Here is a 23,606-nt window from a genome sequence, read left to right as displayed (position 1 = left end):
GCCAGGCAGCGTGCACTGCTTTGCTCCTGCATCTCCCTGAGCAGCAGAGGGTGCACGATGGGCTGCACTGTGTGCCAGGACCCACATCCAGCTCCTGCAGCCCTGCTGGTGAGCGGGTGGTGCTGTGCTGCTCAGAGCTGGCTGTGTTGGAGCACCCCGCTCCCCTCGCAGCCTGGCAGCTGAGGAGTCGTCCCCTGAAGAGACAGTACCCTTCTTCCTCCCACCCTCACTTTCTTTCTGCTATATATTGGGCCGCTGAATAGGCTTGCATTGACCGGGTAACAAAGAAGTCTTTCAGGCCCTAGCTTTAGCCACAGCCAGTGTGCTGTGGGCTTTTGTTAATACTTTCAGTCCCCGCTTTCTCTTTCAGCAGCCCTCACTCTCATTGTTAATACATTTCAGGAGCTGCGATGATATTTCTGCATTCATTTTGTTTGCTCAGTTTGCAGGAAAAGTTGCAGAGAGCTGAGAGGGAGCAGAGAGCGGTGCGTGCTGCGGGCAGATCCCCATGGAGCAGGATGTGGGTGAGAGCTGTGGGGCTGCTCACTGGCCTCCCTCTGCTGCTGGGTCTGTCTCCACGTTCTCCTGGTTAGTTCTGGTCTGGCATTGGGAAGCGGAAGAGGAAGGCCCTTCCTGGCACAGCTGGCTCTGCTAATTGGCTGTGAGGTGCATGGAGAGCATTGTTCATGAGTTGTAAATTCATTCAGTGTCTTCCCAAGTGGATGGAACGTGTGGCTTTGTTTTGCAAGTGGAGGATGCGTGTGTGTGCTCCTTCCTACCAGCAGGTCGAGATGAGTGAAAACCAGGCTACTTCTCTGTTTCTGTGCTAGTAAATCTGAAAGCTGCTGGAAGGTGCTTTCTAATCATTCTAAAACATCAATGTGGGAATTAATTCCTGGAAATCAAACGTTAGGAAGCAGCTGATTGAAGGGCTGATGCAGAGCAGGCACGCAGAAATAAAGATGAATGCATCCAAGAGGGAGGTGGATGATGTTAAGGTTGTCTCTTCTCCACTGCAGCCCATTGCTGGGGCTTGGAGACAAACCGAGTGGTGATGGGGATGGTGGTGGCAATGAACTCCTGCCCTCAGCGCTGTCGTGGTGCCCATACTACCATATACTATCATGTACTTTGGAGCTTCTCAGCACACCTCCTTTTTTCCCCAAATTAGGTGGATTTTCAGCACTCTAAGCTGCTGTTTAATGGAATGAAAAGCTGTGTTGTCTTCCACTCAATGAGAGCATAAATTGTGGTGCTCGGAGCGATAAGTGTGACTGTATTTCTGCACCTTTTAAAGGGTCGTGTGAGTGAGGCCAATATCTCATGGCACCATTCTGTTAAATGGGATAGAACAGATTTGGAAGCACTTTGCACAGTAGAAGGTGGAGATGTGGTGGATGCCATCGCTCCTGGGAGGAAGCTCCCAGCATTATTGCAGATGTAGATCATTGCTTGGAAGGTTTCCTTAGCCCTGTGCCCCCCCCCCCAAATAATAATAATAATAATAATAATAATAATAAAAATATATATATATGTATATAATAAAAATCTGCTATTTCCTTAATTATTCCAAAGGAGTTCTTGTAGTCAGGGCCAGCCTTACGAGTGCTCAGCTGCACACTGTGAACGCCCCTCCTGCCCTGCTAAATGTTGTCTTTAGTTCTGTTTTTCTTGTCATAGGGACTGGTTCTGGTTTTTCAGTTGTTCTTTTGTTATTTTTTTTCAGCTTTTGTAAGTAAATGCCTGGGGTGATCTCACTGTGTGGCAGTGTAGCGCTATAGGGGGAGTCTGAATGTTAAATAAAGCACCATCTGAATTCCTCCCAGTTTCCTGTATGAAGAGATGGGCCTTGCCCAGTGTCTGGAAGGCGAATGAATTCAGGCCCTCACAGATTGAGGGGAAATAAATCTGAAGGCCGTGGGGTCTTCACTGTGCTTAGGGGTATGGAACGTGTCTGTGAGACAGCACTAAAGCTGTCCTTACCACTTCTAGTTAATTTGGTGCCGAATTTTCCCAACTGATAATAAGAGGGTGTTTTTCCTTGCATCTTCAGCCAACTAAATGCAGTGGCAGAGGGTTTTTATTGGTATGTGTTATCCTGACCCTCTGTGCCCCTTGCTGTGAGATCCCTGTTCACGTTGTGCAGCTCCTGTGGGCCTCAATGGAAGGTTCCTGTAATCAGAGTCTTGGGCTGAAGAGCCTTGGCCAGTGTTTTGACCTTGGGTGCCCCTTTCATTGCTGCTCTTTTTGTACCTTTGATGTTAACAATGGCTACTGGAGTACAAAGTGTGGGAGATGCACTGGAAATAAATATGGATTTGCTTGCTGTTATACGTCCTCACGCTAGGTGTCTTAGTACTGCTTTTCGTGCAGACTCTCCCATCTCAAGTGTCTGTCCTCTTGAGATCTGCTTACTTTTTTTTTGGTAGTATCATAGAATGACTTGGGTTGGATCCTCAAGGATCATCAGGTTCCTGGGCTCTGCCACATGTAGGGCTGTCAGGCACTAGATGAAGTACTTGACCAAATTGCCCAGGGCCCCATCCAGTGCGGCCTTAAATGTGGTGCATCCACAGCCTCTCTGGGACTTGTTTGAACATGGGAGCCTTCTTGGAAGTAGGTGCTTTGTGTGGGGACGTGGATGGTTTGGCGCAGCCCCACACCAAAATTCAAGCTTCAGAGATGAGATTCAGGAGGTTCTGTCACTCCTTTGCCAAATAACCATTGCATTTGAAAAGCTTTTCCAGGTGCCAGAACCCCAGATTGCTTTCTCTCTTGATGAATATCACGAATGTCCACTTCTTACGTTCCTCCACAGCCATCTATCCACATCTTCCCAAAGAAAGTGCAGCTCAGCTGTCCCTGTTTTGAGGGTGTTACTGCAGCTGCAGGTGAGACCTTAGCCCTGCTGAGATCATCACCAGCAACCCTTGTGTAACCTAGTGCTGGGACTGCTGTGAGCACAGGGACAGCTCTGATATGCACAGCAGAGGGGTTGAATGCATTGGAAGGAAAAAATGTGGTTATTATTTTTAACTTCAACTGACTGTAAGAGCCTCTCTTTCTCCAGCGAGGTTATGGCATACCTGGTAGGGGTAAAGACTTACAAGAGCTGATCATCAGTGTGTGTTTCACTCAGGTATTTACAAGGTAAAATAATGCAAAATTAAAACAGTTGAGTGGAAAGCAGGCTGTCTCCCTGGTTGGCTGAATGGCTCACAGTAACACTGAGCAGAGGTTACAGGTTGGGATGCGGACATTGTCGCTCTGCAGCCTCAATGTTTCTTTTTCCTCTTGGCTGCCAGGGCTGCCGTGTGTTGTCCTCAGAAGAGGCATCTCTAAGTATTTTGATGCAAGTCACCCTAATGTCTGGGTAACCACCAGCAAAGGCCTTTGATAGGGCCACGCTGAGTGCTGCAGGCTGTGGCAGGTGCGGGGAAATGAATCAGAGCTCAGGTCTGCAGATCCCGCTGGGGATTTCCACTTGGGTTTCCCCTTCAGCAGAGCTGGTGGTTGTCATTACCATGCAGTGAAGGTTAATAAGAAGTGATATGAAGGGGAAGTGAGCCCACCATAGATTAAAAGTGAAGTTACTTTGACTCCTCCAGGGGATCAGTCGACCCCTGCACGTGAAGAGCAGTGAGAGGCTCAGCTCGGGCTCCTGTAGAATCTTTCATTTGGCGGAATTCTGACTTACAGGTCCGTACAAGTTAATTTTTGAAACAAAAGATGAACTGAAGCACTTTGGATTGTTGTGAGGTTGGCCCAGGTTCAAGGCAGCGGGGTGTTTGGTTGTATTGCTTTGCATTCTGACAGTGTGGGTCTCAGTTGGGATGTGTGGGGGGGAGGTTCTGGCTGTGCTCCTCACTGGAGCACTCATCATATGGCATTAGGGAAGGTTATGGAGCAAGAGCTCCCTGCAGGGATGGGATGTGAGAGCTGTGTGCCGTGCTTTGGGAGTCCTTGAAAACTTGCTCACACTTAAATGTGGTGGAAGCCTGGGGAGGCTTTTACTGCTCCTGAGTGCAAGAGGCTTCAGTGCTTCCCCATTCAGCAGATACCCCTGTGGATGACTGGTAGGGCTTCTTGCTCTGTGCTGGATGGGCCCCTGGAAACACTCCCTGCCCGCACCAGGTGGGCTGCACTCTGCTGAGCAGCACAGGGCTGCTTCCAGACTCTCAGGGCCTTCCTGCCTAATGAAGGCCTGGGCCCAGCATCCATAACACACTGTATCTTGCATAAATTTAGAACAGAATACAGCAAATTTTCACAGGCTGCTGCTAAATGATTCTTTCTCAAGCTATGCCAGATAACTTCATGCACCTAAGCAGCGCCGGCTTTGTGAGTGAAGGGTGCTGGCATGGCTGCAGAGCCATCTTCCAACGCTTGAGGAGCTGTGTGCACCCCTCCACCGCAGGTGTTTGGGAGCTGCTGAGGTGAAGGGCTCCCAGTGCCATACATCAGAGGAGTTTCACAAGGAGGGTGGCTTCTTAGTGACTGTAATTATCTCCTGGCTCATCTCTGCAGGGATGAGGTGGTGTGAGGACTTCACCAGTGACACCCCATCCCTGTGGGCATGGCAGGTGTGATGACTTTGAGAAGGTTCCTCGCTATTATTTTATTTTCCTTTGACTGCTGCCTTTTGTTAGTCCTATCCATTAAAATTGTGCCTTGCATGTAAGTTAGAGCCCTGTGCTCCAGTGGTATCGCATTCCTGTAACTGCTCTGCCTGCACGGACCAGGATGAGGGCTGTGCTTGTTCCTCAGCACTCGAGCTGCTCCTACCTGTGATCTGTCACTCCCCAGCGCTCACGTGGGTGCCTATAGACTCCTTTCCCAGGGCACTTAATGCTTAGAACAGAACTACTTGTCCTTCAGGCCGGATATTGCTGGGGCAGTGCTGGAAAGGTGAGGGTGTTGCCTCTGTGTTTGTAGCCATGAGCCAACCTGTACAGGTTGTACATGAGCCATGAGCCAACCTGTACAGGTGTAGTACTATGGCTCCACAGATCATAAACGTTGCTGCTGAGATGAAATGGAATTTTAAGGCTGCAACCCTTGACGTGTTCTCTGTGATGCTGCAGCTTGCCAGCTGAAGGGAGCTGATGAAGTCTATTGACTTTTCCATCTCTTGAAAGAGCCTGTGTATTGTAAGAATAAAATGTGAATTTAAGAAAAAGCAGCAGCTGCTGTTTGATGGAGGAAGATGGGCCAGTGAACAAACATTTTCAAGCAAGCTGGCTGCTGAACAGTTGTCCATAGATGGGCAAGAGCTGTGCTACAGCCCCCCGTTCTCCTTGCTGGCCTGTTACAGGGCACAGCTGTAATGCAGGGGGCATCTGTGGTGCTTACAGCTGGATCCCTATCTGGCTGTAGCCCTGTTCAGTCTTTGCTTTGATAACTTCCTTTTTGGAGATGCTTCAGTGTGAGCTGCGGTGGGACAGAGCTTGGGGCTGTGCTGGAGCCAGCTCTGTCCTTACAAAGAGCTTCTTCCACCTGAAGCACCCTGTCCAGGCCAAAGAAATGATTTCCTTTGGCATCTGGGTTGACAGAGACAGGCTGAGTAGCACAAGCAGATCTCCCTGCGCTGTGTTGGGTGCATGGTGCATTGGGTTCTGCTGCATTTGCATGGCTGTGGTGCCCATGCTTACAGCTCTTCCTGCTCAGGGCTCGGTGAGGTGAGGGCTGTGGGTGATTTACGTGCTGCTGAGCCATCTCCAGTTCTCCTTAATTTAGAGATACAAAACTGAGCCTGAAAGTAATGAGCTCCAGATAATTAGGTGCTTGTCTGCAGGTGTAACCAGTACGTCTGCCTACAGCTGCTGCCCCTAGTATTGCTGATTATTATTTGGAAGCATTGGGGAATGAATGAAATGCTGGAAACAATTCTCATTCACAACAAAGATGGGTTCTGCTGTACTCTTCCTCCCACCCCATTCCCTTGGCTGATGGTGAGGCTGAAGGGCAGTATAGCACAGAGCAGGATGCTGGAAGAGGGGTTTGGTGGAATGGGCTGATTGGGGTGATCGTTACACGTGTAAAATAGCCCATAACTGAAAACTTAAAGAAAATTTGGTTTTACCATTTAATACACAGAATAAGGGGATGGATTAAGAGGCCAGTTTATACAAACACTTTGTTGATCCACTTAAATTTTATAGGTCCTGACAAACAGCAATACGGTTGTGAGCATTGACTCCACATATTGCAGTGAGGGTCTTTCTATCAAGCAGTAAAATGTTGAAACAAGCTTAATAATAGCATTTGCTTGAAGATCCTTCTGGCTATAAGTAATTACAGCAGGTGGTGAATCTCAGAGCATGGTTTGCATTTGCTTGCAGCAGTAGGGCTGTAGAGATGTGCTGCTGTAGGCAGCCTGGTAGTTCAAGTTCCCCTCAGCCATGGACTGCTCATGCTGCCCAGCACCACCCGGCTGAGGGGCCCTTCCATTCCGTGCACCAGAAAGCTGCAGGTGGTGCTGAAGGTTTGGGTTTGCTGTGGTTCCAGGCTCTGTACACTCACCTGATGGCTTTGTCTCGTATTTTCATTTATTTAATGCACATTTGTGGTACAAGCAGGGCCATACAGTGGGGTTGTTTAACCCTGGGGCTGGCAGAGGGCTCACTTGTGTTGTACAAGAGGGAGATTTCAGCAAGAAATTCCTTCTGGCTGTAAGTGCTGTGCATTTGTTGTCGTATGGCATGGCAACATGGACATGTGGCAATGGGGGCTGAATTCCCCAGGTAGCAAGGAGTGCTGCAGGCAGGCTGTACTGAACTACCTTGCTTGTAGCCCCTGGAGCACTGCTCTGCCTATCCCATCCCATCAGAGCCCCAGAAGCACCACTCTGCTCATCCCATCAGAGCTCTGCCTATCCCATCCTATCCCGTAGGAGCCCTGGGAGCACTGCTCTGCCCATTCCATCCCATCCCTTTGGAGCCCCAGTAGTGCTGTGCTGCCCACCCAGTGCCTGCATTTGCCAGAAGCCAGGTACAGGAAATAAGCACTTACTCCAGCCTTTGGATCTCATTAAGACTTACTGGAACTTAAGGCACTTCTGTCTCCATCTGTCTTGTGCCCAGATCAAGTCTTGTAGCAGAAGGACTTAGAGGTTTCCTTTTAATCTGATGAGAACCGTTGGTTTCCAGAAGTGATCTGGAAGCAGCCCACCCTGGGAGCAGCCCACCCAGACCTGGGTGCAGGCAGTGAGTTAACTGCTCAGAGAAGATTATTTTCCCATGGCTTATATAAGTTCTAAAATAAGAAAATAAATCCTAACCTGCTTGAGGATGAAACAGTTTTTCCAAACTCGGGAACGGTCCCTTTTGGAGCAGAGATTGCTCATTCATTTATTCCTTTCCCCCTTTATTTATTCTGGGTACCTTTCCAACTCAGGGGAACTACAGTGGTCTCCACACCGAGACTTAAAACCTGTTGGCAGCAGCTTTGTTGAGTGGGCAAGGAGGGGACTTACTGCCATAGGGAAGCAAATGCAAATGGGGTGATGGTGGCTGTGGCTCTACGTGAGGCGGGGGGAGGAAGCAGTGCTGCCCCCCACATCCCTCTGTGCTGCTTTCCTTAACGTGCTGCCCACAGGATCCCCCGCGGCCCCGTGCAGCAGCCCCTGGAGGAGCGGATCTTCACGCCGACCGTCTCCGCCGTGTACAGCACTGTGAGTATCTGTGTGGTGCTGCTGGGTGCTTCCCAGCACTGGAATTGCCTGGTTTCTTGCATGCAAGTAGGTAAGCAGTGACACTCTCTCCAGGCTTTGGGATCCCTTCCTTTCCTGCTAATTCAGCAGAGAGCAGTGGGTTTCCTAAGATGGAGTTGGCAGTGAGATGAAGGCATCTTGCACGCTGTTGGTTGACTCCATCCCTCTTGCCTCGTGCTGCACATCCTATCACAGGAGCAGCTCAAGGAGATTGGGGTTTTTGCATTGAATGCTCTATTTGAAGCTGCAGAGAAATGTTATGATGGCACAATGAAAACCTGGGGTAGGTGCTTTGGTTCACCGCCCCGTGCTTGTTGGTAAAGCAGGGTCATCGGGGAGTCTCAGCTCTGAAGCACAGTGGTGTTTGTCAATGTACGACACCATTTTCCTTTGATTCATTTCTTTTGTTTCCTGCATAGCAATAGCGGGAAGCCCGGTGTTATTTCTAAGCTATGTTAAATCAGCAGGGCCCTGGGAAAGCACCGCTTTGCTTTTCTGGTGGGAGAGTGCAAATATTTGGAATGCCAAAAAGGTTCTTCCTAGCAGCTCCTTATTATTTGGGAAACAGGGAGAAAAGCTGTGGTTGCCGGGAGTTCCCTCTGAGTTTTTGATTCTAGAAGAACTCAGGCTGCTGCACAAGGGCTCTTCCTTCCCTCATCACCTCTGTGCCCAGGGGATCCCCTCAACCCACTTTTTTATTTCAGTTCTTTGTGAGGGTATAGAGCAGTTGCCTGTGGGGGGAAAAGGCGACTGTAAAAATGTAAATTGATGTAAAACGTCTTAAGTAACAGTAAAGAATGAGCTAAAATGTATTTTCAGTGTAGAAAATACCCCTCCTTGGTGTGGTGCAGGAGCAGAAGGCAGGGCTGGAAATGTCTCTGTGCTTTTAGGAAACACCTCACCTTCTGTGAGGTCCTTGTCACCTGTGATAAAAGCCCTGGGCAGCAGGTTGTCCCTGGTGGTGGGATGAGCACATCCAGCCCTCCTTGGTGCGCTTAAAGGGATCCTGAAGGCAGTCATGGAGAAAAGAGATTACAGAGGATGAGCTGATGCTGCGGGCTGATGGGCTCTGGAGGCCACTCCTCCCTGTGGGCATCCTGGGGGTCTCTGTGTTGGTCCGGTGGTTAGGCTGGGTTATGGGAGGAAAGAGGTTCTGCCCAAGTCAGTTTTTGCTTCATCTCTGGGATGCTCGTGGTGTGCCCCGGCCCTTGTGGTCTTATCTGAGGGTTTCCTGGGTGTTGCTGTGTGCCTGAAGCTGTGGACTCAGAAGGGGAAGAATAGTGCAAAAACTTGCTGAAAGCAAAAGATTTAAACTCAAAGAGAGAGTTGCAGCCTGAGTTTGCCTCACATGTTGTCTGTTATTTGCTTTAAAACATGGGATTAAGGCTTCTGAAAAACAAAAGATGCAGACAACTTAGCAAATTAGTATGCAATTTGCTGTATCTATTTTTAGGAGAATTATTTCAGCTCTGGATTTATGGACGGCTGCTTCCTTAATAACCTCAGCCCAAGTTTGTGTTGTGGAATGTCCCCTGGTAAACACCAAACCAAACCCCAGGCACAGTGGGTCGAGCGTCCCGGGACAGAAGTTGTGCCCTCATGGTCTTGTTGCCTTTTAGCTTGTTATCGTGCAAATATCTAACCTGACTACAGCTTATCTGTAAATATGCTGTGTGCAATATTGGAGGGGCTCAACCCTGACCTCCCCTCAAGGGGAGCCACCAGGGTGCTGTGAATCTCTGGTGTGAACAGTTCTGGGCTGTTTCCAAGCCCTGGGAGATTGCACCTTATCATTCTTGTTTTTGGTGCAGCTGTTTCAGCGTTGGAAGTAATGTTTAAGAAAGCATCAATATTTGGAATGTAACAGCATGACTTTGGAAAGCGTGTAGTTGAACTCAGTGACTTCTGCTGTTGTGCTGTCTTGCCACTTGGCGCTAATGCTCAGCTGCAGGTGAAGAGCCAGGGCTTTGCTCCTGCCTTTCTGGTGATGCAGAATCAGTGAGGTTGGGTACAGTGTCATGGGAGGCTGGGAAGGTCGCAGCCTGGAGCCAGATGGGTGGGTGCTGCACAGCACGGCCCCAGCATTCCTCCCCATTTCCCAGTGGCTCTGGCTGGTGCTCTTGGTTTTTGGTCCTTCCCCATTTTCCTTATCCGTATGCATTGACTTGTATGGAGTGTCACTAAAAATAATAACGATAACAATACTGTGTTGCTAGCTGCTTTCTTAAGAAGAGGACAGCATCTCTACGGATCAGATTACTAATGTTCTGTTTTACTAACAGTTTATCTCCACACAGGTAACACAAGTAGCAAGACAGCCGGGTCCTCCTGCCCCATCCCCTTACACTGCACATGAAATAAATAAGGGACACCCAAATATCGCTGCAACGCCACCGGGACATGCATCGTCCCCAGGGCTCTCACAGGTAAGAGCACTGGAGCAGCACATTCCCAACCGCACGCTTTTCCTCTCATGTAGTTCTTGGCTTTGCTGCTCAAATTCAATGTACATGTCTTGTCTGTGGCCAGTACAAGTTGATGGAAGGACATCTCAATCTGGCTGTTGTGCTGGGTGACACGCTGGGATGGGATGGAGACAGCTGCGTGCTGCTGTGAGCTGTTGGTAATGACTGTACTGGGGGAGGTGAGATTCTGTCCTTCCTGCCAGCGTCTTCAGTTTGGGTGAAACATTAAACCCCAACCGACCTTTCAGACCACAAGATGTGTGAAAACAAACGAGGTCATGCGAGGAACACTTCACCTTGATGTTGTGAGTTCTGGATAAAGCTCAGTGATGCATGACTGATGGTGCTCGGTGGGAAAACTGGAAACCTGTGGTTGTGGTTGAAAATGTGCAAATGTTCGTCTTTCATGAAGTGGGAAGTCAGAGGCTGAAGTATCTATTCAGGATCACAAGTAGCTTGTGGGCGTTAGTCAGCAGGCTGGGCGGTCTCTTGTGCTTTCGGGGCATGGCTGTTGGTTAGGAAGTCTCTGGTTTGAAGGCTGAGCTGAAGGGCACAGCAGGACTGCAGAGCAAACCCTGCATGCTGGCCGGCTTGTGTCAGGGATCACAGAGCTCATTCCTGGTAGAGCTGTAAACAGAGGGAAGCTAATTGTGGTAGATAAGAGGGGAAGAAAGAGGACGTTCTGGGCAGCTTCTTAACAAGGAAACCCTAATCAAGGCTTTTTTCTTCCCTTAATATTTTCCTGTTGAGTCAGTGCATACGTAGACAGCGGGCTGTGTGCCAGATCAGCGCTCTGGCAAACCGGGAAAACACTCGTTTCCTGTTCTGCTGGCTTTTATTCTCTTGGAAATGAGGGTCAGGCAGCTTGTGTCACCTTGGTGCTACTAGCAGGACCCCGACCTCGTATCCTGCTCAGGATTCAACCATAGCAGTGTTAGTGTTCTCTCCTATACCTCACTTCAGCTGTGGTCAAATGTTGAGTCACAGTGTTACATCACAATAACCAATTTTCTGGCTTTGCAGGGTGTGGGGTGGAAGCATTACCTATTTATTGCATCTATCATTTTTCTCCTCTGGGTTTCTCTAAATGCCATCTTGTGTTTGCGTTAAGAAATGAGGTGAGTAGAAGTCTTTTGTTTGCAGACCACATTTTTGGGGAAATTTTGTCACAACTGAAACCATTTTGCCGCAGCACACACATCACTGGTATGGTTCCAGACTGTGCCAGTGCTGTCAGCCCAGCGCTCTGCAGAGGGGTCTCTCCCTGTGCAAAACTTGGGTGCTTTGTAGCTCTGCAGATATCTGATGAGCTGAGAGAGGTCGCTGGGCCTAGGAAAGCACATCTGGGATGGCACAGGCTGCAACAGCATACGGGGCGGTTAGTGTCTGCTGTGGGAAGAAGAGCCAGGTGCAGATGGATGCTGTACTTCTGTAGCTGTCTTTCCTTCTCCATTTAAATGAACAGAAACAGATGGCTGTGTGCTGCTGTTGCTCGGTGTCTCTTTTGCTTACTCTTCTGCCTTTTCCACTTAACATAGCCAAACAGGAGAGAGGCTTGCTGTTCAACTTCTGCAGTGACCTGCCTCTGGCACTGTGCTGCCCTTCAGAATTAGTTCTGCAGCATGACAGGAAGAGCTTGGCAGCACTGAGAATTGCTCCCACAGCAAGACCAGCACTTCTGTTTCCCTCAGCTTCCCAAATTCCAGGGCCTTGAAGTCACACTGCTCCGGAATGTGCTGAGCTCTGCTTGCATTTGGGAGCAAACAGCACATGTTGCTGCAGTGATGCTACAGCAGACATGACATCTCACCTCTCTGCACTGTGCAGCTGTCCCTGTGCAGCAGGTGAGGAGTCCTCAACTGGGACTCATCTGAGACTTTTTCAGCATGCTGAGATAAGGAGAAATTGGCAAAAGGCAGTAGATAAGTTTCTCCCTGAGCATGGTAACCAGAGCAAGTTCTGCTGGGCTCAGGTAGGGAATGGGGCATGGTGGGGTAGTACTTGCTGGAGCACACTGATCTCATGCTGGATGTGAGTCTGTGCAGCGCGGCGTTCACACGGGCTGTTAACGCAAAGCAGCTGAAGGGTTGTAAATCTGCAGCCTGCTCTGACTCTGCGCTATGGTAATATATTGTGCAGCCGTGCCTTGTGAAGGGAACAGCAATAAAGCAGAGATCTTCCAAAGCAGCCAGAATGGGACTTGGAAGGAGACAGCAGAAGAGCGTTTCCCTCTGTCTGCTGAGCGCTGAGAGGAGGAAGAGGGGCTCCTGCAGGCAGGAGGCAGTGAGCAGATCTGGGGCGTCAGGATGGGGATGCTCAGTCTTCCTCCCCAAGGCCTAGGAGTGCTGTGAAGGATCCCAGGGAGCAGGGGAGCAAGTGTAGTGGATTCTGGTGTGGGACATGAAGGAACACAATGGGGGAATGGTTCTGAAATAGGTTCCAAAGAAGATTCTTTGTTTCTCTGCTTTAGTTTTGAAGTGATGGATTCCTCTGGTTTGGGATGAGGGTGTGCAACACCGGCCAGTGACTCTTGTAACAAATGGCCTGGAGTTTCATCTGTAATCATGAAAACTTCAGGTTTTGCTCCCAGAACGCTGTGCACTGCAGATCAGTGCTCTGCTGGGCTGGCACTGCTGAGCACCCTGTGGCATCCAGTAGAAGCTCCCTCTGAAGCTGCTGTCCTCATTGACAGCTGTGTTTAATAATGCCTTATCTGTTTGTAACAACGTCAAGATACACTCACAGAAAACAAAAGTGCTGAGAGCTGAATTCTTAGGATCCCAGTATACAGAGACCTTGACTTCTAGGTGGCTGATTGAAATCCAAAACAGATTGTACTAGCTGAAGCTTGTTACCATCTGGTTCTTTGCCTTAAGTGAAAAGAGTTTTGTGGTCTCATTCTGGTCCTCAAAAATGTCACCATCGTGAAATTAGCATTTGTAACAGCACTGAGACATTCCTTGGTACCTCACGGCCTGGGAGGCTGCGCCAGGCGGTGTCTGTGTGCCATCTGTGGCATGTTACAGGCAATCCCCGCACCCCTTCTTTATTATCTTGGCTTCTTCCTGTGGGAGCTGCAGTTCTGTTATAACCATGGTGCTTATTCAGTATTTCCCTCCCATCATCATTTCAGATATTACATGCTTTTAATGAAGTAACAGGTCGTCTGTCCATAGCAGATAGCAGGGATAAAGAGCACTGGTGTAGCTGTGCTCTGGTGGTGCCAGCAGCACGTCCTGTAACATGCTCATTGTAACACTCGTTTGTAATGCAGCTCACTGCTCCTGAGCTTGTGAGGAGTCGATGGCTGCAGGTGGAGGTCTGAACGGTGAGTTATTTAATAGCTGATAAACCTGGGAGAGGCGTAAGCTTCTTCTGGCCTTTGTGTGGAAAGGCTGCTGGAAGGGCAGCCGAACTCTGTGTTGTGTAATAGGATTAGGGGCGTTTTGATGGGGTTAACAGCACAGGAGATGTTTGCTGGTGTAACATCTCTCTGTGGGGTTGGTGAATCTCTGTGCCTTCTACCTCCTTAGACTTTGAATTTGGGGAATGTGGCTGTGTCTAAGAAGAGCTGCAGGCTTTTGTGGATCTCTGGATCCATAGCAGGAAAGGCGCAGTATGGCTTCAAGTGCACGTCGATGCCATTAACTTCCATAATTATTTAGCCTTGGAAACAGTTAATTTTTCAAAGCCCTGATGAGGAGGGGATGAATGAGTTGGCACTTGGGAGGGACTGAAAGCAGCCTTGTTCTTCTTTTTTTCTTATTCTAATAAGGAAGGAGGAGAACCCATTACAACTTGGTCACCTGCATGTGCACGGTGAGGGCTGCAGTACAGACTGGGCCTGCACAGGATGAGCTCTGTGCTGAGCTGCCCCTTGGGCCAGAGCAGTGCTCAGTGCTGTGGTCTTGGCTGGCCAGCAGGTGAAGGTCAGTGTTTTTCTCCTTCTTGAGCTTGCTTGCTGTCAGGTGTAAGCTGCCCTGGCTTGGAGTCACCCTGGCCTGTCTCCCTGCTGCGGACACAGAAGTTTGAATGTGGAGCTCACCCAGTGCCATCCAGCAGGAGGGTTCTCCCTAGGAGAGTCACAGCTCCCTTTCCTCAGGAGGTTTTATATGTGCTTTCTGTTATCAGTCACATGCACTGTGCTTTACGGCAATGCTTTTCAGACTCTCCCACTTGTTGAAACACATTTTTTGATAACATAAAATAACATGAAGCGATTTGCCACTTTCTTACGTTTAATAATTTCTACTGTGGTGATCCTTCTGTAATAACACCTTCTGTTCCATGCTATTTAGTTGATGTTTTCTTGCACACTCTGGAAGAAGACGTCGTTCTCAAGCAAACATAATGCGTTGCAGAAGGCGCTGTGTGCTCATAAACACTGGAGTTAGCACAAAAGTCAGAGCTTAACACAGTCTGCATTTGTAAACAGAAAGGGCAAAAATAGCTTTGCAGCGAGATAAATCTTGGGAGAAACAAGCTTGTTGTTGTAGTGGGTTCTGCTGAGAGTTCCAGGTCTGTTCCCAGCAGGAGAGGTGCTGGAATTTCTCCCCCTAACTCAAAGTATTGTGAGTACCTTCATTATGGAAAATAGGAGTTCACTTGATTACATCGTGGTGATGACCAGACCACCCCCAGGTTCCAGCCTGTGTGCTGCGCTCCAGACAGGGACTGGCATTTCAGCTTCTGTTAGAAGTCAACTCATTCCACACCGCTACTTACAGATGTTAGTAAATGTTAGTAAAAAGATGATCATCTGCTGTGGCATTATCCCTGCCCTCATGCCTTCCTTAGCAATAGTTTTGAACTTGTCCAGGTGATGTTCTGTATGGGTGGGCTGTAATGGCCACGGTGAGGAGCTGCCCTGCCTGGCAGGATGTTTGTACCCCAGTGCTGCAGAATGAACATCTCGCTCTGTGACCACAGCGCCGGGATCAGGTTAGCAGCTGGGATACCTCATCATTTGGATTTCTTAAAGCAAAAAGCCCAGGGGTTGTCCTTTGCTTCCCAGAGCCATGTGTTGAGTTTACCTTCATTCGAAGCACTGGTGCTGAGGGCTGCCCGCCTTCAGCAATGCGGGTGCTGAGCAAAGAACTGCGATGGGAATGTGCACGGTGGTTAAAAACACAGGGTAATCAGAGCTCCTAGGAGGCAGCACGTCCAACAGGGACACTTTGTCTCGATTTCCCCTTTCACCCTTCTCCTTTGTAACATCTCTGCAGGAATAGTAACCACAGTGTCTTAAGCAGGAAGGAAAAGAGCGTGTATCTTGTGTCTGTGTGCCCTCCGCACAAACAGCCTTTGTGCAGGGGACAGGAAACTGTTTTCTTCGTCTTCTTCCCTCGGTGGGAATGTGATTTTTGGTGTTGAAGTCGGAGCAATGCCTACAGTGCTGTGCCTGCTGCCTGGGACTCTGCTTTGCCCATTCAGCTTGCTGCATCGGCCCTCTTAAAAGTGTGATGCTAAATCATACAAAGCCATAAAAAGGCCGTTAAAAATTGAGTGGGGATGGTAATGACACAGATGAGATACTCTGAGATAAATTGCTGCAGAGCAGTAAAGATAACAAAGGTTGAGCCACGCTTGTGAAAGAAGTAATTCCTCCCAGGTCAGGATATTTTTATCCTTTTCAAGTTTGAGTTTGCTGCTTCCCAATACTTCGCAATGCAGGGAGGTCTCCTGAAGGCAGGATGCCACGATGAGGATGAGCTGATTGAAGTGATGCATCATTTGCAAATGAGTTGATAAAAATGAGAGGTTCTCATTGTGCTGCATACCGAAGAATTTCATATTTGAAAACAGAGCTGTGACTGGGGCTCTCTGTTCGAGCAGAACAATCTGTTGGTGTGTTTGATTATCTGCAGGTGAAGTATCATTGTAAATAGGAGCTGGGAGTATGTAGACGGGAATGGCCCATGTTTATCAGGCTTGGCGTGAGGGGACGACGACAGGACAGCTTATTCTGGGGACATTCAAGTTCATGACAGCTTACACCTTTCTTAGCCTAAAACTGAGGCTGTTCCGAACCTGAAGGTTGGGAGGAATCGAGGTGCTCTTCTGTAGGAGAAGCAGTCTGGAGGAATACTGTGGCTACCTATGGGTGAAGTCAGTAGGTAGAAATTGAGAGATGGGATTGAAATGGATATCCTCTTAATTCTGAGAGCTGAAATGCTGAGGAACTGCTGATTAGCAGCACTACACGCTTGCAGTCATTCAGGTAGTAAAGTGTTTTTGCCGTGGGAGGGCAGATTAGAACCAACTCACCAAATGAAGGATGATTCAGGATTACAAGCCACGTCTCTGCTGGCATCCATTTGTGCTTGTGAACCATGCCATTGTTTGTGCTGCCACAGGGATTTCCACCTGCAGCTGAGGCCAAACTGCTGCCATGCAGGCTGGTGGCCCAGGGGAAAGCTTTCTAAGAGGCTTTTCTGTGCTGAAGAGCAACCTTGAGTGCTGCTGCTTCCATACAGCTGGCCTGCGGTCCCTCTTGTGGTTTTCCTCCAGGAAAACAGTTCAGCAGCTGGAGGGGATACCAAGTCTGGCTCTTAGAAGTAGGGCAGGCAGGAGAAGGAGGCGGGCATGCAGTGATGTTGTGCTGTCTTGTTTCTCACTCCTGGAGCAGTTAGGTTTTGTGGCAGGGAGCTGGTGTGAGAACTTGCCCATCTGGAGTTACTTTGTGCCCACCTGGAGTGGCCTGGAGGTGGCTTAGCTTGTTGTGGGCTGGGTTGTAACCCTCCAGATCAGTAAGAAGGGCCTTTGAGCTTGCTCAGGGATAGCTGAGAGCCACCTTTGGCCCCATGCGCTTTGTATAGCTGTAACATGTTTTGCTTCTGCTGTCATGTTCCTTCCAAAGAGATGAAAGCATTTTGCTGGCATTCAGCTGAGCTCCAGCTCACCCCAGCGAGGAGCACAGCCACTGCTGCTGTTACTGGTGAGTAACTGGAAGTCCAAAGGTTTTTCTCACCCAAGGTCAGGTTGGGGTTCAGTGACAGAGAAGGAAACAGCAGCAGGCTCCTGAGTCACGGGCACATATTGGAACTGCAAGACCGTTTGACCTCCTGCTACATAACTTCAGTAAATATAAACCCATCCAAACTCCTTCCGCGAGTCAAAAGATGGCTCAGGGAGTGGTAACAGAGCTGAACTGTGTCTCACCGGGCTGCCAAAGGCGGGGAGCTCAGGAGCAGCGCCTTTCTGCCTGGAGATGGGAGAGTTTTGCTCCTAACAAGACAAATTGTCACTGGCTGCGGGAGGCAGAGAGCTGCGTGACTCAGCTCTTTCTGAACCTGATGTGTGTACTTTGCCTGTTTATTCCCAGTACAGTCAGTACTGAGGGCGTCATGTTACGCAGCAGGCAGTGTTTACTAACTAGCTCGGGAGCTGATCTAAGAATAACTTTTTTCATTTGTTTTGTTGGTAGCAATGATTTCTTGTTTTATTTTTACTTTTTGCTTTGCGCAGTCGGCAGCCTGAAGCTGGAGCTCTGCACAAAAAACATGGGAAGGGTTTCCCCCAGCAAGCTGCTGGAATACATAAACACTAATATTATCGCCTTTCTCTCCATGGATAGCAACATTTCAAACACAGAGCCATGAGGATGAAAGCTTCAGGAAAGCAAATTGCTGTGCCTTGGAAGTGGAGCAGCTCTGCAGCCATCCGTTCTGTTCCCCTCAGGGTGCTGCAGCTGCTGAACTTCGTGGATCTCAGTGCCAGCATCTAGATGCTTCTCAACCAGGATTTATATGCAGAGCAAAACTTGTTTCCCAGCCTTCCCTTCTGTGGTAATTTATTTAGGGACTTTCTGGAGCATCTTTTCCATTATTCACCTCATGCTCAGCATTTCAGCCGTGGTGCTTAAAAGCCACACATTTCCAGCATGACAGAATATGATTATAATTACCTTGTGTACCTGTTTATATACTTGGCACAGGAAAAGTCCTTCTGACAGATGAATACGTGCAATACTTTTAATCAGCCTACTTACAATCAAGTGACGGATTGCTGTGATTTTGTTCTGGTGCTCCTTTTGGTTGTATTTTAGGCTGCTGATATCTACAAAGCACTTATTTCTCCCCCCTCCCCCTTTTCCCATGATGCTGTTTAACACAAATTCCAGCTACAGCACACCTCCATCTGGATTGAAGCGTGCCATTAGCACGTGTTGTTGTGTAAGAGCTGTGAAACATGTTTGTTTAGATGATGTTTGTTAATTCAGGTCCTTCTGTAGGGCCTTCCCCACCCCCAGGCGGATAGAAATCTGCTCCCATCTGGGTGTCATCTGCAAACTTACTGAGGGTGCACTCAGTGCTCTCATCCAGCTCATCAATGGAGATATCAAACTGGATGCGCCCCAGCATCGATCCCTGGGGAACATGGCTGTGTCCGGCTGCCAGCTGGATGTAACTCCATTCACCACCACTCTGTGGGCCTGGCCATCCAGCTAGCAAAGAGAGCACCTGTCCCAGCCATGGGCTGCTGCTTCCCCAGGAGAATGCTGTGGGAGACAGAGTCAGGGGCTTTGCTGGAGTCTAGGTAGACTACAACCTTTCTCTGTGACTCCCAGACGGTCACCTGGTACCAGCGGAGATGAGGTTGGTCAGGCAGGACCTGCCTTTTGTGAACACATGTTGACTGGGCCTCATCCTCTGGTTGCCCCTCAATTGCTGAGTGAGTTCACTGAGGACCATCTGCTCAATGACCTCCTGTGATTCATGTCACACTGATGGGCCTACAGCTCCCCGGATCTTCCTTCCAGCCCTTGTAGTTAAACATCACATTAGCAGTTCCAGTCATGTGGGATCTACCCTGCTGACCAGAACTGCTGATAAATGATGGAAAGCAGCTTAGCTGTCACCTCTGTTCATTCCCTCAGCACCCCGGGTGGGTCCCATTAGCCCCATGCACTTGTGGTAGTCCAGATGGAGCAGCAGATCTTTGTTTCCTCCTGAATTCTGGGGCTTATTCTGCTCCCCATCCCTCGAGGTCAGGGTGCTGAGTGCCCTGAAGATAGCTGATCTTGCAAGGCCCTCTCTTGCAGCTCTCTAATTGTGAGTGTTCCCCTTGCGTTTTGGTGATGGCAACTAAGTCAGATTTTGCCTGCTGTACAGTGGTTTGAGCTCCTCCTGTTTGCTGCCTGTGCTGTGGGTGTAGATGTGCTTCAGTTATCGGCTGTTGTGGTTGGGAACAGTGCCGGCTGCCCAAAGCATTACCTTGTTTTGATGACAGTTTAATAGCAGAAGGAGCCCATCAGTAGCTGCCGTTTGAGTTTTGATACAATTGTTGTTTTTTTTTTTATAACTTAATGCTATACTGACTCTGATAGTGTTTAAATGCTTACACAAATTAGATACTGTGCTGCAGTGCCTTGTATTTGCCTCTCAGCCTTTCAAGTGTCAGAACTGACATCTGTTCTCAATGAGATGGCTGTACTTGAATGTGGCACTGTGTTTTGAAATGCCTGCTTTGCAGTCGTGCTGGCTAAATGTTGAGTTGTTAGGCTTAGTGTTCATAGGGATCCCTGTTTAGAGGTGGGTTGGGATGGTGGTAGTAGTGTGGAAACTTTCTGACCTTTTTTTTTCTGTTGCATGCAATGTAAGCCTGAAGAAAGCATGTTTTCCTGGGCCTGAAGAAGGGGAGGAATACCTGATACTTCCCCCTTTTGTCTGGGAGGAGGAGCGGTTGGAGCAGTCTGGGGTAATGCCTCTTCTCATGAGGCACAGGGAGTTTCCATCATGTAGGATGTGAGAGGAGCACCCAGATGGACACGGAGCTGTTGGTCCTCCCACAGGAGAAGATGGGCAGAAAGTCCCGAGTGCGGCAACACAGCTGCAGGCTTTACTCAATGGTGGACTGCATTTTCCCTGCATCTTGTTAGGCCTTGATTGTTTGATTGACTGAGAGCCCTCACTACAGTTACTGCTGTGAGTTATGTGAGATAGTTTTTGATATGAACAGCTCAAGCAGAATCACACTTGTCAAATAAAAGGGAAAATATTTGATGCTGCATCTGACATCTCAAAAACTAGAAGGCAAATGACTTGTTAATGTCAATTGGAGACTTCGCCAGTGGTAAAAAGGGAAGGAAACACTGGTTTGACAGGATTGGTCTAAGTAAGTGAGCTCCCCAGGAGGAGGGCAGCTGCAAGCCTGCCAGAGGTTGCTGCTTCCAGAGCAGGAGCTGATGAAAGCATTTAATGGCTCTCAGCCCAGTCTTTTCTGTTGTGTTGGTATGAGCTGCTGCAGAATAACATTTTTTCAGCTAAATATTCTACCCGTTATTCTACGCTGACAGCAAAAATCTGACAATATGCTTGGGGACAGGGATTTTTATTATCTTCTTGACCCAAAAAGCAATGTGAAAATCAGGTGGAAAAGAACAGACTGTCCTCCTGAATTAGCTTGTGCAGTGAGAATGCTGTCCTTCAGTGCCTGTGTGCTTGTACTTGGGTTTTGCTCAGTGATGACCAGTTTGGCTAAGTGGGGCAGTGTGGGACCAGACAGCGTGATGCACCTTGAATCTGGGAGCTGGGAAATATGTGTGTTATGCAATCAGCCATCAGTAAAACTCCTAGTACACCTTGTAAGGACTGGCTGATCCTCTCTTCAAGGCCAGGGCAGGCCTGCTTATCCTTGGAGTGGTTTACTGTCTTAGGCACAGAAGGTTTGTAGGCTTCAGCCCTGCATTTCAGGGCTTTGTGCTGTTCCTACACCACAATTTGCCTGAAACTGAGCTTCAGGCTTTATGCTGGATCACCAGCCAGCCCTGCTGCAAATCCTGTCTTGATTGCTGTGGAACTGCTGTTGCACAAGTTTCTTTTTTCTTTCTTTATTACGTTATTATTTAAAGAAAAGGTAGGTTATAATTGTAGTTGCTATTTTTTAAAGGGAGATTACACCAAGGAAACATCCTCAGAAAGGAGGAATGTCTTGTTAGAGCGGTGATTGGTGTAGCTCTAAAGCTGTGGTTTGTTGTTACTTCGGGCAAATAACGTGGGGGGAGAGCATCTGGTAATACAAATTGTTATAGCCCATTGAAATCAGCGGAACTATGAAAATATATGCAGCCAATGGTCTGTCTTACAGCTGTAACAATTTTGAGAGGTTTCATTGTGTTGCAAATGCTTTATAGCAGCAGCGGCTTGTAGTAAATGCATCTGAACTTCTTGTGGATTGTGGAGGGTTTGGCAGCAGTGCCTACGGCTCCATCTCTCCTTGGAAACAGGTTCTGAGCAGCCTTCTGGGAGCTGTGCTGCCAGAGGGACCAGGCCACAGAGCTGTGGTGACAGAGGTGCTCTGGTGTGTGCTTGTCGCTGTTTTCCATGGTGGCACTTCTGCACTTAAAATTGATTGGATCCTTGATAGAGAAGTCTTTGGCCATGGTAATCACCTAGTCTGTGTGTGTGTTGTCTTTATCTTAATGGTAATAACAGTCTGCCTTGATGATGCTTTCAGTTCCTACCTTCTGGCACAAGTCCTTGGGTACACTCATGTTGTGTTACTTTCTTGTTCCCTGGCAGGCTCCTTACCCCTCAGGACAGAATGCAGCTCCAACCACGCTGGTGTACCCTCAGGCCCCACAAACAATGAACACTCAGCCTCAGACCCGCTCACCGGTAAGGCAGCCCATCTTTGCTTTATCTCCTCTTCTTTCTTCCTCGTTTGTGTGGTTCTTTTTGTGTATGTGTGTCTGTAGCACTTGGCCACTTCTCTGGAAGGCTGGTTTTACTGAACTGGAAGCACATTCCAAATGGCAAATCTTGACTGAATATGCAGGCGCTGTCCTCATAGGATGATTTTCCTTATCAGAAAAAAGATGATGGAGGGATTCTCATCTACATTCAAATAACATGATTTATTTTTAGCATAGTTGCTTTCAGGTTCACTTCATTTTAGAATTAGATTCATTACCAGAATCTTTCTCTTTGCTTCATTTTTTTCTTTTTTTTTTTTTTTTTCTTTAAGGAAGTATTTGCTAAAGTGGTAGCACAAAGATCGGTAAATGAAAGCACTTCTCTCAGTCACACTCAGTCCCCAGTGGCCTGTGGGCTTTACTCAGTGCCACTGGATCAGTTCTACCCATTCACTTCTTAGCACTAGGTAGGTGCTTGTGCATGGAAGGTGGAGCTTTTGTGTCCCCCCCGATCTTGCTGTGGCAAGCCCCCCTTCCATCTGCCTTCAGGTTTTGTTGTCCTCTGTAATCTTTTTGTACTGCTCTACTATGACAGGCCTTTGGTTCCCTGAGCTCTTGTTGGCAGATCTCAGCTTGTAGTACAGTCCCACGTGGTGCTAGGAGACTTTTCTGTGGCATCGCATGCTTAGCCCCGTGCTGCAGGTCTGCTAGCATGCTGCCCTGATGCTGGAAGCCTTGGGTAGCCAAGGGAGCAGGAGTCCCTGCGCCTCTTGTGAACCTGCATATGCGTCGCAACACTTCAGGTTACCTGTAAAACCACTGCACCATTCCCAGCACTCTTCTCTTTTTAGAGTAAGATGAATGCTGCTGAAGCGTGGCAACTGAAAGCCTCCGAGACAGAAGCCTTCTGTTTGCCCACTTAACAGGTACAGTACAGGGCTAGCTTCCCCCCGTGCGGCTGCACTGATGTGTGTGCCCCACTCCTGGGGGTTCTGCCTCCAGGGGCTGCAGGAGGGTTAGTTCTGAGAGCCGCTGACCTCTGTGCCATGGGTTAGCCAATTAATGCCAGGTGTGATGATGTGCTGGGGACCCCACTAGATCCTGCTGCTTTCCTAGTCCCCTGTTCTGGTCAGTAACGTGGGATACTGATGGTAGAGCTCTTTGCTCAGTAAGTATATTCAACGTCTTTGTCTTTAATTGTTGAAAAGCGAAAATAAATTGATATGGTTAGAACTGGAGCAAAACCTGACTGAAGAGCTGCATCTCTAAACCAGTTTTTTTGACAGCCCAGCAGAACAGTGCCAATACATTGCACAGACAACTGGAAGAGGAGGAAGGTTTTGGAACAGAGTCCGGTTTACAGGTCCCTGGCTGGAAGAGGCTGGATAAAATACTGCATTGTAAGCAATATAACAAACTGTACTCCTTCTTGCAGGCGATTGTGCCGATGGCACTGTTTTATTTCTTTATTTCTTTATTTTTTTACTACATCTTTTTTGTTGGCTGATCTACAGAAATGCACTGATTTGCTTCTTTGCTAAAAGCATGAGCTCCCGTGGCAGTTCCTGCCAGGTTAAGTGGCGACAGAACATCCAAAGTTGAATTGCAGTTTGGAGGGTCTGACCTGGTAGGACGGAGACCAGAGTGACTTTGGGTTTTCTGCTCAGCAGATGATGTTTTCAGGAGATTTGGCCAAAAACGTATCAAATTGTAGGGGCTTGTCTGTTACTGAGGAGGTACTGAGGAAGAATTGACCTGCAGTTGTCAGCCATTTCTCTGTGGTTGTGAACCTTTT

The 23,606-nt window shown here is 48.5% G+C and overlaps 1 protein-coding gene across 31 annotated transcripts in view; it reads left to right on the top strand.

Annotated features, from left to right (window-relative positions):
* EIF4G3 (eukaryotic translation initiation factor 4 gamma 3) overlaps positions 1-23,606 on the top strand; it is an 86,943-nt gene that overhangs the window by 10,278 nt on the left and 53,059 nt on the right. For 13 of the 31 annotated variants that reach the window (XR_014931779.1, XR_014931780.1, XM_032448686.2 and 10 more), the window contains exons 2-5: positions 7,597-7,672; positions 9,994-10,137; positions 21,699-21,794; positions 23,098-23,211. Coding sequence is in view for 29 of the 31 variants with exons in the window: in XM_032448686.2 (XP_032304577.2) it covers positions 7,597-7,672; positions 9,994-10,137; positions 21,699-21,794; positions 23,098-23,211 (430 nt within the window). In the remaining 2 variants the exon portion in view is untranslated. The remainder of the gene's footprint in view (positions 1-7,596; positions 7,673-9,993; positions 10,138-21,698; positions 21,795-23,097; positions 23,212-23,606) is intronic. The other 18 variants (XM_085508827.1, XM_085508822.1, XM_085508826.1 and 15 more) reach the window with 3 other exon arrangements.

This window comes from Coturnix japonica, chromosome 9 (assembly GCF_054131305.1).
Source record: "Coturnix japonica strain WE chromosome 9, WE-NBRP24, whole genome shotgun sequence".
Taxonomy (NCBI): Eukaryota; Metazoa; Chordata; class Aves; order Galliformes; family Phasianidae; genus Coturnix; species Coturnix japonica.
This window is presented reverse-complemented; position numbering and strand designations above follow the sequence as displayed.